The following is a 17,370-nucleotide window of genomic DNA, read 5'->3' as shown; positions in this document are numbered from 1 at the left end:
TTTTCATTCTTCTTGAATTATAGATAGTGCAGTAGTGCAAAGAACTGAAGACATACACTGCAGTTATCACATAAAATTAAAAGCTTTTTAGTGTTTAAAATAGCATTTACACATAAGCAGCTATATATTAACTATACAGACACTTGGGTTTTAATACAATATCTACAAAAAAGAATTCCATTATGCAATAGACATTTAACAGGAACAGTGCAGTCCATGCCATTAAGAGGTCACTCTTTGAGTAGAACCAAATCTAGAAGAGGTGATACTCTGGGTTTTCATTATTTAAAATCATGTAACTTTGTTCCTCTACTGTACATAAAATTCTTTACAGGTATTTCTAATCACTGATTAGAATTAATAATTTTAAATCAATCTTATTACAATCCAGTTAAATGCAAAACAAAACAAAAAAACAATTACATCGACTCATGAGCTGTCAAGTCTCAGGATGGGATTCCCACTTAGAACAAAAACTATATCAAAAGTCAACGTCTGTGCATCATTGCTCGCCATCCAATATGCCTTTGGATAAAGTGTCCAGGGGACTTGTTACCTTTGAAAAGTAAGTTTATTAACAGGAGGTAAAAGACAATAGCAGTGCTTTTAAGACTATTTGCCAAAAAACATTACTCCTCAGAGTTAATACATTGGGTGGGTTCACTGCCCCCCCCCCCCAGATTCTACCTCCTTTGGATAGGAGACGTCATCCCGAACTGGTTTCTCAAAGTTTCCTATGATCTTCCAAACATACCTCTTAGTCCTCGTCCCAAGCTGCTGCCAGGTATGTGTGAATGCTAAGCCCAGGTGCAGGGCACGGGCAGGCGATGAAGATCTCAATTCCAGAGTTAGAAAAATGTCAGCTATTTAAGGCTCCTGTTGTGGGGTTGTTTCAGTGCCCCGTACAGCAAACCCACCGCTTCTCCCTGTAGTTGGAGGGGGTGGGTCATACATTCTAGAGCTCAGCCAGTGCCAGGCATTTGACTTTAATATCAATTTCGTGCCCTGATAAAAGACAGTTCTGCAGGACTCCAGCCTTCATGCTTTCCTCCACCTGGCACAGCACCTCTGTCACAAGTAGCTTCATTGGCATCAGCAGCACTTCCTTCTCTGCGTTGTGCTGTACCCAACAGGAGAAACTTGCACAGTTAGGCCCCAGCCCCCTCTACTGCAAAGATAAATGCACATGCATTGAAAGCCACGGGTTTGGGAAATCTTCTGTCTTCAATCACTTCTGAAAATCAAGAGCTAGCAACGTTTCGGGCCAACCCTCCCCTTATCTCCAAGCAGCTGTACATTATAGGGGGAGGAATGTAAGCCTTTGTTTCCACATGCAGTGGTCATTATGTATTGCACCGTTGACAAAATGGTCATTGACATTCCCCAGCTGCTCCTGCAGGCTCTATGTGCTGCCAACCGGCCAGCAAACCCATCAGTGCACTCAGAGCCGTTCTGATCCACGGGTGAAGCTTTCAGGCCGGGTTCCTCAGCAGAGAAATGCTGTCCCACACCTCTGCACGCACTGCCAGCCTCGTTCCAGAGTGACCCACAGACACAGAAGTACATAACACAGTCATTTCAACATCGCAGCAAAGACCAGCAAGACACAGAACAGTTTCTGCCAACAGCACAACAACAAGACGAAAAGAAAACCAAAACCCAGCAGGTGTGTGAGCTGCAGCTCTTGAAAAGACGTGAGGAAATTAAATACAATCCTTCCATCGGCGAAAGCTCAGCCCCCGGTTTCTGTCCATTCTGGCAGTATTAAAATGACGGTCTTTTCCTCCAGCCCTGCACGTTCTGCCTATAGACAAAGTGGGCCAGAAAAATCCTAGGATATGAGTGCCCAGAAAAGTTAGACTCGATTTAAAAGCAGAACCAGCAGTGATTGTCAGGCAAGTCGCAGACTCCTTAACAGTGTTCTCCTGGAGACACAGAAGTATTCATTTCTTTTACCCTGATTTATCTCATTGCTTTCAATGTCGATCTCTCAAAATGGTTTACTTGGATAAATTAGTGCCTTCGCTGCATTTATGGGAGGAGGAAAGGGAAGAAAGGACACTGCTGCACAGCCAAGCGTTAGGAAGTGCCATCCTTCTCAATGAGCCATCACCAAGTCTGCCACCAAGGGCAGCCCAGCAGATGGGTTATGAAGAAGGCACCACTGTAAAGATGCTGTACGGCTTTGGGGAGGTTTTCTGAAAGAAGCAGTCCAAAACCACTCAGCTGGTTCCAATGTGATTTGGGTTCCTGGTCTGAGCGATTGCTTCCTGAAAGCCTGGCTTCCTTTGGAAAGCGAGACTTCACTCTTTGCTTAACACAGATGTTTGAAATCTGGACTTGGCTTTCGTATAAAGGATGGATGTTTACACACAGATCTGCCATAAGAAGTAATACAAATCTATCAGAACGAACAACGTGCAAAATGGAGAGTGTGAGGAGCAGTTTTCCAGGGTGACAAAGGAACACCAACTGCATATATTTAGTGAGAAAGACATGTTCACTTTGGACACTCATAATGGATAGTCACACCACCCATAAAGCATGGAAGATAACAAAAAGGAGCTTCTCATCAGTAAAGAAAAGGCTTATATACAGTAAAGACTGATTTTAAAGCCCCTGTCCTAAAACCTGCTGGAAAGAGTTGCTTAAGTGAAAGCTCCCAGCAGGAGTTTTAGCACAGGCTGTGCTTGGTGTCAGGCACAAGGACTCACTCACTGTACCACTTACGGACTGCTCTCACCTCTCTGCTAACAGCTAGCTACCATTGGTGTTCAGGACACTCTCCTGTCCTCTGCAATTGGGGTTAGGTATCTCCAGGTTTCTGTTTCAAAGCAGAGGTTAAGCTGGGGAGAAAAAACGGGAAAGATACAGCTCAGCAATGAAGAACGGAAGGAGAGGTGGTCAGAACGAAACGCCACGTCCCAGTGGGAGCCAGGATTTCTCTCCATCTCTTCCTGAATGGGGAATATGTCCCTTCCAGAGGGAAAAGCTGCAGCTATGCTAACAGAACCACGCTGCAGCAATCATTCTATCTCTGTGGAGACAACTTTTAAAACTAGCAAGCAAGTGCAAATCATAGCCAGAAAGAGACAGACATCTGTCAGCAGCGAGGGGACCGAAACGCCTGCAGCTACAAATTCCCTACCATGAAACTGAATGAAGTTCTGCACAAGGAGCACATACAGCAGCAAGATTCCACCATCTCCTTCATAGAATAATGAACGTCTGAAGGAAAAGGAAGATGGATTGACACTCCCTAGGCAGTAGAAGGCAGTCACAACTTGGCTTTCTGCTGGGTGCTGGTCTGTGCCTGCTCCTTTCCAAGCACGCGTTGTCTGTACTCGCAGGTGCTGCATCTGCTTAGTGCTGACTGATGCATCCGAGCACCAGCATTACGAGGCAGTATCACAGATACCAGCCAACAATCTTTGTTTTTCCTTGCAGGAGAAAAAGCACAGGAAAATAAAAGTGCCGTTATGCATTACTGGAAATTCAGAAGTCACGGGAAATAAGAAGTCCCCGAATCAGCCCCAAAAGATACACGAATTGCACTGAAAGTAGGTGCCACGATTACCAAAGCTCATTAAGATGTGAATATACACCAGCCAACCACAATCAAAAACAAGAGGGGGAGAAAGAAAAAACGGGAGGATAAAGAGGAGACGCCATCGACTTGCTGATATTTAACAATCCCAGGCGTTGGTGGGGGGTTTTGTGTTTGCTTTGTGGGTTTTTTGCGTGGTTTTGTTCCGTTGGTTTTTCTGCAACACACCATTGCAAACCGGGAAGGCGTGACATGCAAAAACAAAGACAAGTTGCACAAGTTTCTTCCCTTAAGGGTCTGACAACGACCGCATTTCCCACCCGGCCCCAAAACGATCCGCCCCGGCCCTCCCCAAAGCAGAGTCTGAAGGCACTTCCTCTCACATGATGTCGACAAAGAATTCACAAGGGTTGCCCATGGCCTTCTGGAAGGACTGCCGGCTCCCCGTCAGCTCTGGAGGAACAGAGCTCAGTTCTCTCACCGGGGGCCCTCCAGGGGGTCCGCTCGTAGTCCCGTAGACTTTCGAGCCCAGCTTGGGGAGGTTGTAGAGGGGTGGGACACCCGGAGGCCCGTAAGAATGATGGCTGTGGTGGCTCCTCTCGCTGTGGGTGGCAGAGACGTGGCTGCGGTGGCTGAGCTGGCTGACGGGCCTCTCCCGCCGCGCCGTGCCGGTGCCACCGCTGCAGGCAGTGTGGTCAGACTCGCTGCCACTGCCCGCCGACTTGCGGTCCTTCTCTCTGCCCAGAGCCCTCCTGCTGTTCTCGCTGTTGCTTCGGTTCGAGCCGCTGCTTTTGCTTCCTAAAGCCCACAGAGTGGGAAAAAAGGAGAGGCAGAGAAGCGGAATTAGCTCGGTTCCGTTGCTGGTTCCAACACCAGCTCCTACCGAACCCGCAGATCCACCTCTGACTGGTTGTGATGACAATAATGATGACAAGGCCTGAGCGTGCTGTCGGTGGCGTATGGGATGCAGCAGTGACAGGTGGCAGAATGAAGCGGACGAGGCTGTGCCATGCACAGGTACACACAGACACCTACAGAGCTCGCACAGTGAAAGCAGCAGCTGGCTCCCAAGCGGGGCTGGAGGCCTTCAGCTCCACCGCTGCCTAGAGAGGGGAGCAGCAGAAACCAAAGGAAGAAGCAGGCATTTGGGTTTTAACCCACAAGCAAATGAGGTTCAACTGAATCCTGACTGTGCCTCTGGCCAACGTTTTTCAAAAGGAAACTCATTTGAGTTCTGTATCATCCGGGCAGACTGCTGCTCGAGGCTGAACCTCCTGAGGTGAACTGAAGGCCTTCTGTTGCGTTCACTAGGTAGGCTCGACTAAAAATATCATAGATACTATAATATCATATAATCGCTATAGTGTTTTGTTGTCGGAGTTGTTTATTGAGCTGTTCTATAAGGAATCAGGAACGTGAAGGATGTTCCCAGCAGAGACCACTAAATCAGCTCAGGAAAACAAAGGGCTGCTGCTGGTATGTAAGCTGAGTTGTTGCTACATATAAGCTTTGCTAAGCTTTGGAACTGATTCAAAAGGGAAGTGGAAGGTTGTGCTCTATTACCATCAGAGATAGGAGAGATGTCAGGAGACATTTCTGAATGAATTAGCCTTAAAAAAAAAAGCTAACAATAACAAGAAACCCACATGGTATTTCATTAAGTTCCTGCAAGTTAGAGAGTACTGTGACTTAAGCCAAAGCCCCAGGTGCAAGACTGCCTTCCTGCTAGGAAGGATCCCAACCAGCAGACCAGCTTGTCACTGTGAATGACACCTCCTTTTGTCTCTTGATGCAGAGTGACATTTACCAGCTATGAACTAACAAGACACATAAACAGAGAACACAAAAACCCCATTTTATCCATATAGAGAGAGTGATGAACGCAACCTTGTGGCCCAACCCTCTCAGTACCTGCCCAAAACGTCTGTTCAAATGTCTTTCAGCCAATCAGCTCCTGAAGGGCACTGGGAGATACATAAAATCCTGATGGACACCATCAGGCTCATGAATTAAAAGCTGGGATTTCTTTATTGTTATGAAGGGTGGTGAGGAGACTGGTGGTAGGGTTTTCCCATTTGAGCTGGCAGCAAGCTACCTGATGCCTTTCTCTCGTGGCTGCTGCAGCACAATCACACGGGGGGGCAAACAGCTTGGTATGCTCATGTCACACTGTTGGACTATCGTGCGTTGAGACAAAAAAGGAAAAACACAGCTAAACATTTGGGTCTAAATGATCATGCTGTGAAGTCATTATTATCATGGAGGCATTTGAAGCTTACCAATCCCCTAGAGTCAGCCATTCCTCTATGAATCCTTCAGTCTAATGCTTGCTCAGAACAAAACAAGGGAATAACAGTTATAAAGGAAGAAACAACACAGCAGTGTAGTTTCCAAATGAAGAACAAGGAAAGAGTTGAAACTCTTGTAATTTAAACACCCTTGGTGCCTTTCACAGGGCTCTCTTAGCCACTAACACAGGTGCATGGATGAAAGACCATACCTTGCCTGTTCCAGCAGCAGAGATCTAACCAGCTGCCAAAAAACCAAAACCCAATTTGGAAGTGATTTATAAAGCATCCCAATAGAAAGCAGTGGGACCCTGTGGGTACAGCCATAAGATGTAATTTTTACTTACTAAGATTTAAAAATGAATGGCAAAATGATCCTACAGCAGAAAAGGAGGAGGTCAGGTTTTTAATCCATGCAGCGCTATCCTTTTTTCCCCTGCCTCATATCACCAAACAGACTCTCCTCCCTGTGAGCAGTGTTTCAGCCCTGTAACCTCCTTGCTGGTCACCTCACACTTGTCTTACCCAAGCAAAAAAGAGTGATTGCACCGATCACTTCAGTTACCTTGGTCCTAATCCCTGTTCCACCAGCAACCCAATGGCCTCATTTCCAGCAATATCAAGACTGCAACCCCCGTTGTTGGTAATGGCTCTGACCTCTGAGAAGGGTCAGTACTTTTAAATCTGTTTTAACAGGGGGGACAACTGAGTTGTTAATGTTGGCCTGATTAACATTATTCAAGCAGTTGTTTACTGCGTGGTGCTGTTCGGTAGGCAAAGTACAGATGCCCATGCCACAAACAGCCTGGCTCTAGCTCCCCAGTGGCATTCTGCATTTGGAACAGAACCACAGCACAACCACAAACAGTACATAGCACTGACTCAGATCAAACACTGCTGGCAGTTTCAATACAGAGCTGAAAGGCTAACCCACTCCATCACATACAAAAACGGTACTGATTACGTGCAGTCACACCAAGTCCATGCAAGTAAGCACAGGAAACCACAAGACAGGAGCACAAACAGTACTAAGGAACTCAAGCAAATGGTCAGGGGTAATGGTAGCTGTAGGAATACATACCAGATTAACCAGCTTACCTTCGCTTTGCTGGCTCCCTGCGCTGCCACTACCATAGCTAAAGCCTGGGTCTTGGTATGCTGGTGGAAAACATGGAGGGGGCAGAGGATACTGATAGGGGTATCCTTGGCCTAATGGCCAGGGAGCAGCAGGATGTGGAAGTGGAGCAAGGGTATCTTGATCGGAGGCTCCGCTAGAACCATTGTTGAGGTTCAGTGCAGCCATATCTGGAAAAGAAAGAAAAGATGAAGATTGTACTCTTCCCTTATATAGCTGACTCTCGAGTATCAGAAATGGCTTACATAGCACTTGGTGTGCCTGCCAAGGACTCAGTCTTGACAGCTTACTCAGAATATCACACGTGGTAGGGTAGATAGGAATATTTACCACTGAGCACCAAGGTATCTCTGCAGCATTTCTCCAAGTCAGGGGGAAATAATTCCCATTTTACAGACTAGAAATAGTGTGACTGACAAGCAGGAAGTCTTTGGCATCTCCCGAAACTAATCCTGCTTCCTCGAGTCCCAGTGCAATGAGTCCATTCTTTCTCAAAGGGTCTCATTGCTGGTCTAACAGGAAATGTTAACCACCTGTCATGCAACTCCAGCGTAATGGCCTGCCGGTGAGCACAGCAGAGATAACACACGTGCAGCTTTGCCCTTCACAGATGTGGAACTTACTGCCACAGAGGTCTCCAAAGACATAATAGCACTGCTCTGAGAAGGTGATTTTGTTCACAGTGTGCCTGAGGTAGCCGTGTTTTAACATGCTGCTGGCATACTTCCTAGCCTCCCGTCGGTCTTTGAAGCCTTCCACGTGTGTGTAAAGCCAGTCAACGACATCTGCCCCTAAAATGAGAACAGGAATGGGAGACTCAGGAACATCCAAATCAAGTTACAACAGGTAGTGGTTAAGGACCTATAAGTGCTTACCTATTACTGCATTGGAGATGGTAATCTTTAACCACATCCTGTCCCGGATTTCAAGGCCTGAGTCTGGCAGCTGCATGACCTTGACAATAGTAGCCATGTCGCTCTTCACAGTTAAGGGAGATTCTTCTAATTCTAAAAGCAAAAGAAGGTTACATGCTTCTTTGAAACGAACACGGTCTGAAAAGGATTGGATGAAACATTTCAAGATACAGCTTCACCAACAGATGCAAAACCAGACAGAAGAGTTCCCCATTTCACCCCATCAGTGGCATAAATTACAGCTTTCATGCCATTTCTTGGAGAGACTGTGCTCAGTGCAACCAGTTCAGTCACTGAGATGCCAAGTCCCCACGTGTCCTCAGTTCACCCATCAGCTACAGATCAGCACTGCACTGTTTCAATCCACATCTCAATGAGATTTGTCCAAGATAAAACACAAGGAGTTCTATGGTCCCAGCTTTTCATTTCAACTTGCCATCAACAGCCCCCACCAAACAGTTCAGTGCAAACCTCTGTAGAGGTTTTCCAGCTCGTTCTTTAACTTTTGCCTTGCCCTAACTGCTTCATAGAATTCAGTCAACCTATCTATATACAACAGGACTATTTGCTTAGGATACAGCACCCAATTCCACTTCCTGCTCCCATCTTCTCAGTCCTAGAAAACACATCCAGCATGTGTGCTCTGTGCTTGCAGTTCACACCCTCCTCCAAGAGGAATTCAGAACTCTCCTCCCCCCCTTTCTCCCAGCCCTCATATTACCCACCTTTCCAAAGCACATGGGAACCAAGTTTGCTCTTTTCCAGCAACTCAAAATGTTGATATAAGGTACAACAAGTATGAAACAATGAAAACTGAGAATGCTTCTTCAGTGCGTGCACTGCTAATACTCATGAAAATATCCAATGCCATCCATGCATGCAATTTCAATACTTATCAAGCGAATAAACACTAACATTTGCTTTTGCTTGAAGTTAGTTTGGTTAGTGGCAAAAAGCAACATCTTTATTTGGAAAAAAAAAACCATATAAAAATCAATATTCAATATCAACGAGGGGAGCAACAGATCTGTTTTTCTTGGAGACCTGCAACCTGCCTGCAATGAACAACAAGAGCAAAGCCATCAGCAGTATTTTCTGCTATGCAGACATGAACATTTCTCAGGTGCATCTTAAAATGCACCCACACTGGTCTGAACTTTGTCAGCTGTGGGCACGACCACCTCCACAGTGATGGGAAGACCTGAGGCACAGCACACAGCGCAACCCCATCCTGGGGGCCCACAGAGCTCTGTCTCAGGACCCTGATTTTGTCTCTAAGTGGCATTTTTTCCCCTTTGGCAGATCCTGCTAAGAAAAAAGGTGTATGTCCAGGGGAAATGAAGTCCTACCACGTATAATACCGAGCCCTGGTTGTATCCTACTTGAGTGAGGAAGTATATTTGCCCAAACAAAAAGGCTGCCTTCAGCCTGCCTTGGCTTGGATACTCCTGTTTTTGAAGGAATCAGCCTGAGAAAGTAAGAGAGCTGATGGAATAATGCCTACTGTGTTGTGGTCATTTGCACAGCCCCAGAACCTGGGACACTTTAACCACTAACACTGATGTGGCAGTGGCTGTGAAACTACGTCAGATACAGAATTTCTTCCCTTCCTCCCCAGGTTTGTCTTCCCTGGCAAGGAGGCCCACAGGACATGTGCCCTCTGCCCATAGGGCCCTGTGGTGCTGCCTGCTGTGCTCAGTGGGGGTTCACAGGACTGACCTGAGGGAAGCAGTGCTAAACAGAAGGTCACAGGAAAGCCCTTCTTGCATCCAGGAAGGTCACCTGGCATAGAAATGAGAAGCTGGCTCCTGAAACATGGTTCTGCTCCCAAATAACCTTTATTTTAGAAGTATGATTGAGAGGGTGTCTGCATTCCACACTTCCCAATCACATTATGTCAAGGCACATGACACATGAGTATTTCCAGAGGAAACAAAGAAGAGTAACGGACTCTTGTTGGACAGCAATCATCAGATACATTGATTCCAGCAATCTTTAGTACCTGGAAGGCTGAAAACACATCTCAAGATTAAGCATCATCTAGGTGGTCCACTTGCTTTCTACTACAGATGTCCCTTCCGTGGTGCAGCCTAAAGAGGCACTGAGCTACATCTACAAGAAGAACAACCTTCTTTTCAATACAAGGTGAGGTGCAACTCTGGAAACAATTCACTTGTACAGTCAGAAAGGGGATGAGAAAGAGGCAGACACCTATGCCCTGCAAATGCACCTTCTGTGCTTCAGCCTTTGCTCAGGAAAGACTGTCACTAATCACTGATACCACACTGATCTTTTAAGTCCTCAAAGGGTTGGTTTGTACCTTTGGGCTTTTTTCTTTTTAAATATGGCAGCTTGTTGGTTACGTGGATGTGATGATATTGGAGGCTGCCCCAGACAGACAAACCAGGAAAGAAGGCTGAACATTAACCCAAATTTCACGTGGGACATTGGCCCTGTTTTTTTTTTCCCAGTTCAGTAAATTCTAAGAGGATAAAAAAGCATAGAAGAAGGCTATGTAACTGTCAGTGAAGATTTTCTAAGTGATTCTTTGCTACCCGGTGGCATTTATCAGAAGGAAATGATTGAAGTTTCTAAAGAAAACCAGAAGAATTCAAGGAGGAAGCTCTCCCATTCACCTGCAGGGATAAAGCTGAGGGCCTGCCTTGTGACTTTAGAAGGGACCAGAAGCCACTTCTTCCTGCACGTGAACCCTGGCAAAACACAGCTGCACAGACTTCTGCCCTTTAGAAAAAAGGCTTTATGCTCCCCTTAGGAATTACAAACTTAAGAATAACATTCGAGAGCTCTGTGATGGCTGTCGTTTTCATGGTGCTTGTGGCTGGGGTCGGCTTTGCACACAGCTCTGCACTGCTGGCCCCGAGCAGAAGATGCCTGCCCTGTGCTGGCCGCAGTGTGACTTACTTTCCGACTCGGGAATTGAGCTTGTTAGTGAGGAGCTGGTAGATGTGGTGATGCTCATGGAGGGGCTCATACCGTAACGGGGGTACGCTCCCGTCATGGCTGTGGTATGAGAGATCCACGCTGCAGGGTCAATTGGCCTCACTGGTTCAGCTGCAGAACAACCAGAAGGGGAAAAAAAAAGTATGAGTCAAATGGAATCCAATCTGCAGAAAAAGCAGCAGGATCTAAGGAAGTCCTTCCATTCTGTCCTCACAACAGCCCCAGCAGAAGGGAACAGAAAGCACCTTACCAGCAGGTTTAATCTAGGAATTGCTACATCAGCCTCACAGGACATAACCATGCTAGCCCTGTTCCTGCAACTGTGGTGTTTTTCCATCTGGGAAACGTTCTCATTTGTGGGAAAGAAGTTATCAAGCTTAGGACTGATAACACGCTGGCTTCACCATCTTAAGCACAGCTCTCACCAGCAGGAGGCAGCTGTGTCTGTCACATGAATACAGACCTTTAATAGCCACTGAACTGTTTATTAAATCCAAACTGTTAGCTACATCATTTTCAACAGTGTTTGTGTATATTTTACTATGTGGCTTGCCTCAAATTTTAAAAACAATCCGTTTAAATTCTTTCTAACAAGCACATATGTGGCAAAATGAGGCTTTTTAAGCCTATTTTTCCCCTAAACCTTCTATCAATTAAAAGGTTAAGCTCAGCAGGACGTAACCAGCAAAAGGCTAAGAGCTTAACCCAAAGTCATGTGAGTGAAAAGAAAAACTCCCATGAATTCAGTGGGCACTGCAGTCTCAAAAAGAGCATCTTCAAACTATAAAACAACACGTCCAAACTTGAAATTAGAAGCATGGAACTTGCAGGGAAAGGAAATCAGATGCCAAGAGGGCTGAACATTTCTGGACTTTGAGGGCTCCAAAGGAACTCAGCAAGGAGCACTGATTTGTACTCACCCCTGGGGATGGTGAAATAACTCCTGGGAGTGGGGTCCCAGCATTTGGCTACCGTTAGGCTAATAGGTCTAGGAAGAAAGAAAACAGGTAAGGGAGACTCTCAGCTTCCCCCACAGAAGTCGTAACTATCACAGTGAGCTCTTTGAATCAAACGTATTCCTGTTCTTATCAAGTACATTCTGAGAAGGTTTCTGAGATGCTTGCCAAAGCATTTTCAGTACAGACAGTACCAGATGAGTTTCTGTTTTCCCACATATCGTAGCACTACTGGTGAAATCTGTTGAATGATCAGATCCCGAGACATTGAAACTCTCTTTCTATAAACAAATGGTGCTGTTGAAACCAGGCAACTCCCAGTTTGTGTTGGCTTTGGCTGGTGCACTGAAACCAGTCTCATCACTCACGCTGAGAAGCTCAGAGTTGAAATCAGCAGTCACGCCGTTTATTCAGATCAATGTTGATTTCTGTGAGGTTTGCTCAACACCAATAACGAGTGCAGAGGATAAGCAGCAGATTTGGTAAGATGCTTACCCTGGCTTGGAGACTATTTCCCGTAGAACCCGTACTGCATCATCATTGCTCATGTTCTCAAAATTGACGTCATTCACCTGAAATGATACAAACAGCTGCCATCAGGCTTAGCAATAGGAACAGTTAAGACACTTTTTAGGCACTGCAATGGGCTGCCCAGGGAGGTGGTGGAGTCACTGACCCTGGAGGTGTTTAAGGAACGTTTGGACGTTGTGTTGAGGGATATGGTTTAGTGAGAAGTGTTGGTGATGGGTGGATGGTTGGACTGGGTGATCCTGTGGGTCTTTTCCAACCTTGGTGATCCTATGATTCTATGATTTTAGTTATTTAGAGAGAAATACTGTTTCTCAGAGCACATCGACTATCCAGCAGGGTTCAGGAAGATTTACAGATTTAAGTGATAACAGCTTTTGGGACATATTTCTCTGAGCATAGATGAATGCTGCTGATCTTTCACTAACTCCATGGATCTGGTGGGATGACTGAGCTGAAACCATCAATGTGAAAGAGAGCAGTGCGTATTTCTGGACAAGGACCAACCTGCAGAAGCATGTCTCCTGGTTCAATTCGACCATCTGCTGCCACAGCCCCTCCTTTCATAATAGAGCCAATGTATATGCCACCATCACCCCGGTCATTGCTCTGTCCCACAATGCTGATTCCCAGGAAGTTATACTTTTCTATACAGGTACAAAGTGGAGGATGGGGAGGGAAAAAAAGAAAAGCAAACAAAGTCATCAAAATGATAGGGAAGAGCTAACAACTGGTAACTTCAGCCCTGACAATTCAGTTCATTGCTTTCTCACAACACGTCAGCTGGGCTGCATTTGATTCACATCTACTCCAATATCACAGTTTACCCTGCTGGGGTAAGTTTGCCTGGCATGTTCAGGGACAGACAGCGGGGAAAAACTGCTAAATACATCACTTTTTCATACAAGACACTGAAAAGTTATGTTAAAAAAATCATCGAGGGAAATAACATAGAAAAGACATGTCTACACCTAGAAATTAGGCAGCTGATCAGCACTAGGCAATGCTTTTCCACGCTTCAGAGGGAAAACGTGATGCTGCTGAAAGGCACTGAAGTGACAGCTCTGTCTATTCCCATCTGGCTGAACAATGAAACACGTGAACTCCAGAAATGCAAACTTTCAGTGTTAGGAACAAGAAGAGAAGGACATCCTCTGGCTCCTTACCATTCCTAGAAATATGAGCACAACTCCATACTCTGGGTCCAGAGCTCCAGCTCCTTCCCCAGGCTTCTCAGGAAGAACACTGAGCTGCTGGTGCAAATGGCTCCTATTATCCAATGCTGGACTAGGAACCCAGGCACTGTCAGAGCTGCCATCCCAGCTGCCATTCCCTTCAGTCCAAAAAGAGTTCTTTCAAGTGAAGGAACTTCCTATTGACTCCAAAGGCCACTACACCATAACAAAACACATCACGACAAACAATGCTCATCCTCTTACCCATGTTGAGTGTGACAGTGATGATATTTAGGGACATGGTGGAATCAGTGATGCTGCTGAACGAGGATGACTGCAAAACATAACAGAAAATTCTCAAGGTTTTAAGTGGCTCCAAATAAGACAAATATCTAATAAGCACTAATGCATCAGGAACTCATTAATAGGTTTCTGCCTGGAAGGTATCCAGAAACCTTTTATGCCCTCTGAATCCCTTTCTGATTTGCATGCTGCACTCGCAATCACAGTTCACCTTCTTGGAAAATGATGGTGCCAGCCTTACCCTGTCAATCTGCCTCATCCTTTGTTTCCTCCTCCTGCGCTTATGCTTCCGTATGAGCCGTGATGAAGTACTTTGCTCAGTGGAGCTGCTCAACCTGAGGGAAATTCAGAGCAAATGTAAAGCTGAGCCATTCGCTGTTCTCTGCACCCTGCCAAAAACCAGGCTGAGTCCCACAAACACCAAAGAGAGTCACCATTCAGACACCAGCAGCGAGCTGACAAAGCACTGCTCTCAACTGCTGCTCAATCCCAGCACGTGCTGCATCTTTAACTCCCCCTAGGAGCACAGAGAAGTCACCAGCTCCTCTACAGCATGGATTAGAGAGTACATTTTACCAGCTTGCTTCATTCTTGGAGCAACGCTGAAAGCAACGTGCCTTGCAAGAGGCGTGTATCAGCCTGTTTTAAGCACCCCAAGGTTGGAGGCAGCTGCTTTCTGCTCCATGAGCAGTGGGCCTGACTCCATGCCCAAAGAAAAATGCACTCTGTAAGAGCAGCTGTGTGTTAAACAATGATTTGAGTGTTCATATTATTTCATGTGGGCCTTGCCATGGTGCTCTCACTTTCTTCTCCTGCAAACCACTCTGTAAACAGAGGGTGGAATTCACTGAAATAAAGTAGCACTCCATAATAGCCACTACCAACAGGTGGCACAGGAATGGTGATCATTTACTTCTTCATGTTCTGTTCTCTTTCTTAAGGTTTTTCAAACGTGTACACCCTAAATGCATCACATCCTACACATCTATCCCTTAGACTCTCCTACGTTAGGAAAGCTAATTATTTTAAGCAGAGTGGACTGAGGCACAGAAAGAGAGAAGTAGATTTGCCCAAATTCATTTCAGAAGCCTGGAACAAAGTCTGGATTTGAGAGGTACCAGTGCAACAGCACACAGCTCTCTCTCCTTTATTTATGAATGGCAAAAGAGACAAAGCAATGCTCCACTATTAACTAAGATCAAAACCAATCCAGCCCAATACAACACAAGTAACTGAACTGGCAATGGCACAAAGAAAACTTTGTCATTTTTTTTTCCCCTTGTTTCCAAGTCCCTATCTTCAAAGTTCTAGCTGCACACAGACATGCCAGTATACCTCAAGCAAAATCTGATACTGGCAATCCCAAAACAGAGCTTGCTGCCATGAGGTTACGACCCACCACGCTGGGAAACCCAGGTTTGTTTGAGTCGAGGATGCCCAGCTGAGCATTACCAATGATGGAGCTGCTCAGAGGGCGTGAAGCTCTTCATGTTCTCTTTAAGCTCACATAACTATTTCAGGTATGTTAACACTCCTTTTTCCCCTCCCAGCAAGGCATATTGATTTAAAGAGCCAAGAGGTGGTGTTTTCCAAGGAGATCAAAGATCCGATAGCTCTCTGTCTGTGGAAGCAGCTCACAGCACCTGGTTTTCTGAGCTCGTCCCTTTTCCACAGCGAAGATAAAGAGGTCTCTCAAATGCTGGTCTCCCAGAATTGAACCTGTTCAGTGTTTACTGCTGCTTTTTGCAAGTACTGGCAAAGGCTGACACAAAACCCTCTTGCATTTTACTGTCAGCGTTCTCCTCCTTTCTATCCTCTCTCTGATTTCATTCTGCTCCTCTTCTCCTTCATTCGTAGGATTCAGCTCAAACTTTCCAGCATGCAGCAGTAAGGGAGAACCTGCAGAAAGGCAAGGCGTGCTGCTCCCATCACAGTGGACCTGCCTGCTCTCCCCGAAAGGCAGCAAAAAGAACAGAGGCAAGAGATTGGGGGAGCTCTACTGCCTGAATGCAAGCCAAGCAACAAGATGCCTTCACATGCTGTAAGAGAGCTGTGAGCATCTGTCCTCCACCAATTACAGCATAAATTCAGTGCTCCAGTCTGCAAACAAACACTCTGCCCTCAGACCCCGTCCCCAGCTTTTCACAGTGAGTTGTATCAGTTAAATTGAATCAAGAACAGTAATTGCAAGTTGCTGACAATAACCCTCCTGCTGCACACTTCACATCTGCTAGATATTTATTTGCTTAAGAGAAGACAGAAACAGGACAGAAATGTCTACCACGAGCTCCCTACATCAATGTGTATCCAAAATAGCACCTACTGCCCGCAAACAAGATTAACATTCAATGGTATCACATATTGAAGACAAAGGAAATAAGCATCCTCAAGCTCTCCACTTGGAAGTCAGCTGTAAGGGATGCTGCTGCCTTACTCGGTGACCTCCCATACATACAGCCCCCCTTGTAAGGCGAGCTCTGACCCTACAGCTGTAATTAACCAACTTACCCCCTTCAACCTCGTCTTCCCCAGGCCTCCGTCCCCAGCAGATCTGGAGCATGCTCCATTTGCTATCTGGCTGTTTTTGCCTCTAAAGGAAACTTCTCCCTGCCAGCACGATCTCTCATCTGCTCAAGAGCATCATCGCTGTAACACAACAGCATACCTCGGAGCATTCCATTTAGTTGTTCTTCCTGACTAGCTGGCCTGGCAGCTATTGTGTGTGCCAACAGCTTCTGCCCCAGCCTAGAAAGGAAAAGGCCTCAGCTGCAGCTTCGAAGAGTCACTTTCTTTGCAGGTCAGACACGGGAAGCTGTATGTTATTAATATATACAGAAAGACTGAGCTGGGTTTAGAGTGATGTGCTTCAGAGGCCACCCTGACCGTGCTAATCCTGCCCTACTGCATTTCTTCCTGCCCTGGAAATGATTAATTTCTGTCCAAGAAACACCATCAGCTGCAGGGTTGTTGATGTTTGTGGGTTTTTGTTGTCGGTTTCCTCTCATTCTTGGTTTTGGTTTTTGATATTGAAATGGGGGAAGGAAGGGTTGGAAGCCCTACAGGCTTTGGGAAGGCTCTGATCTTCCAGCCCTGATGCGTATGAATACCCACGTGAAGCACAAAAGCATCCAGGTAACTGATTTTCGGTGTCTTCAAGTGTCGGCAGCTTCACTGTAACTGCAAAAGAAGCTCTTAAACCTAATTCAGAACCCAGTCTGAAACATTCATTTAGGATATTAGGAAGAAGTTTTTCACCCAGAGGGTGGTGACGCACTGAACAGGTTGCCCAAGGAGGCTGTGGATGCCCCATCCCTGCAGGCATTCAAGGCCAGGCTGGATGTGGCTCTGGGCAGCCTGGTCTGCTGGTTGGCGACCCTGCACATAGCAGGGGGATGAAACTCAATGATCATTGTGGTCCTTTTCACCCCAGGCCATTCTAGGATTGAATGATTATCCTTCCAGCCCTTTGGAAACACCCAGCCTTGAAACAGAGTTTGAAGGAGCTATTGCTCTTCAACAGGTATATAAGCTATGACAAACTCTCAGAGCAAACAGCTCAACAG

General features: G+C 46.0%; 1 protein-coding gene across 5 annotated transcripts in view; it reads right to left on the bottom strand.

Annotated features, from left to right (window-relative positions):
* Nucleotides 1-63: 63 nt before the first annotated feature.
* The window catches only part of DVL1 (dishevelled segment polarity protein 1), a 57,697-nt gene continuing 40,390 nt past the window's right edge, over nucleotides 64-17,370 (bottom strand). For 2 of the 5 annotated variants that reach the window (XM_015297118.4, XM_046903222.1), the window contains 10 exons: nucleotides 14,049-14,142; nucleotides 13,769-13,838; nucleotides 12,837-12,976; nucleotides 12,297-12,373; nucleotides 11,766-11,833; nucleotides 10,807-10,956; nucleotides 7,846-7,977; nucleotides 7,594-7,761; nucleotides 6,934-7,140; nucleotides 64-4,345 (listed from right to left, as the gene is read on the bottom strand). In XM_015297118.4, coding sequence (XP_015152604.1) covers nucleotides 3,927-4,345; nucleotides 6,934-7,140; nucleotides 7,594-7,761; nucleotides 7,846-7,977; nucleotides 10,807-10,956; nucleotides 11,766-11,833; nucleotides 12,297-12,373; nucleotides 12,837-12,976; nucleotides 13,769-13,838; nucleotides 14,049-14,142 — 1,525 coding nt within the window. In that variant the 3' untranslated portion in view covers nucleotides 64-3,926. Of the gene's footprint in view, nucleotides 4,346-5,826; nucleotides 5,874-6,933; nucleotides 7,141-7,593; nucleotides 7,762-7,845; nucleotides 7,978-10,806; nucleotides 10,957-11,765; nucleotides 11,834-12,296; nucleotides 12,374-12,836; nucleotides 12,977-13,768; nucleotides 13,839-14,048; nucleotides 14,143-17,370 lie in introns of all 5 variants that reach the window. The other 3 variants (XM_015297119.4, XM_046903223.1, XM_015297120.4) reach the window with 2 other exon arrangements.

The sequence above is a fragment of the Gallus gallus genome, chromosome 21 (assembly GCF_016699485.2).
Source record: "Gallus gallus isolate bGalGal1 chromosome 21, bGalGal1.mat.broiler.GRCg7b, whole genome shotgun sequence".
NCBI lineage: Eukaryota > Metazoa > Chordata > Aves > Galliformes > Phasianidae > Gallus > Gallus gallus.
The sequence above is the reverse complement of the archived record's forward strand: the minus strand, read 5'-3'. Positions and strand labels throughout refer to the sequence as shown.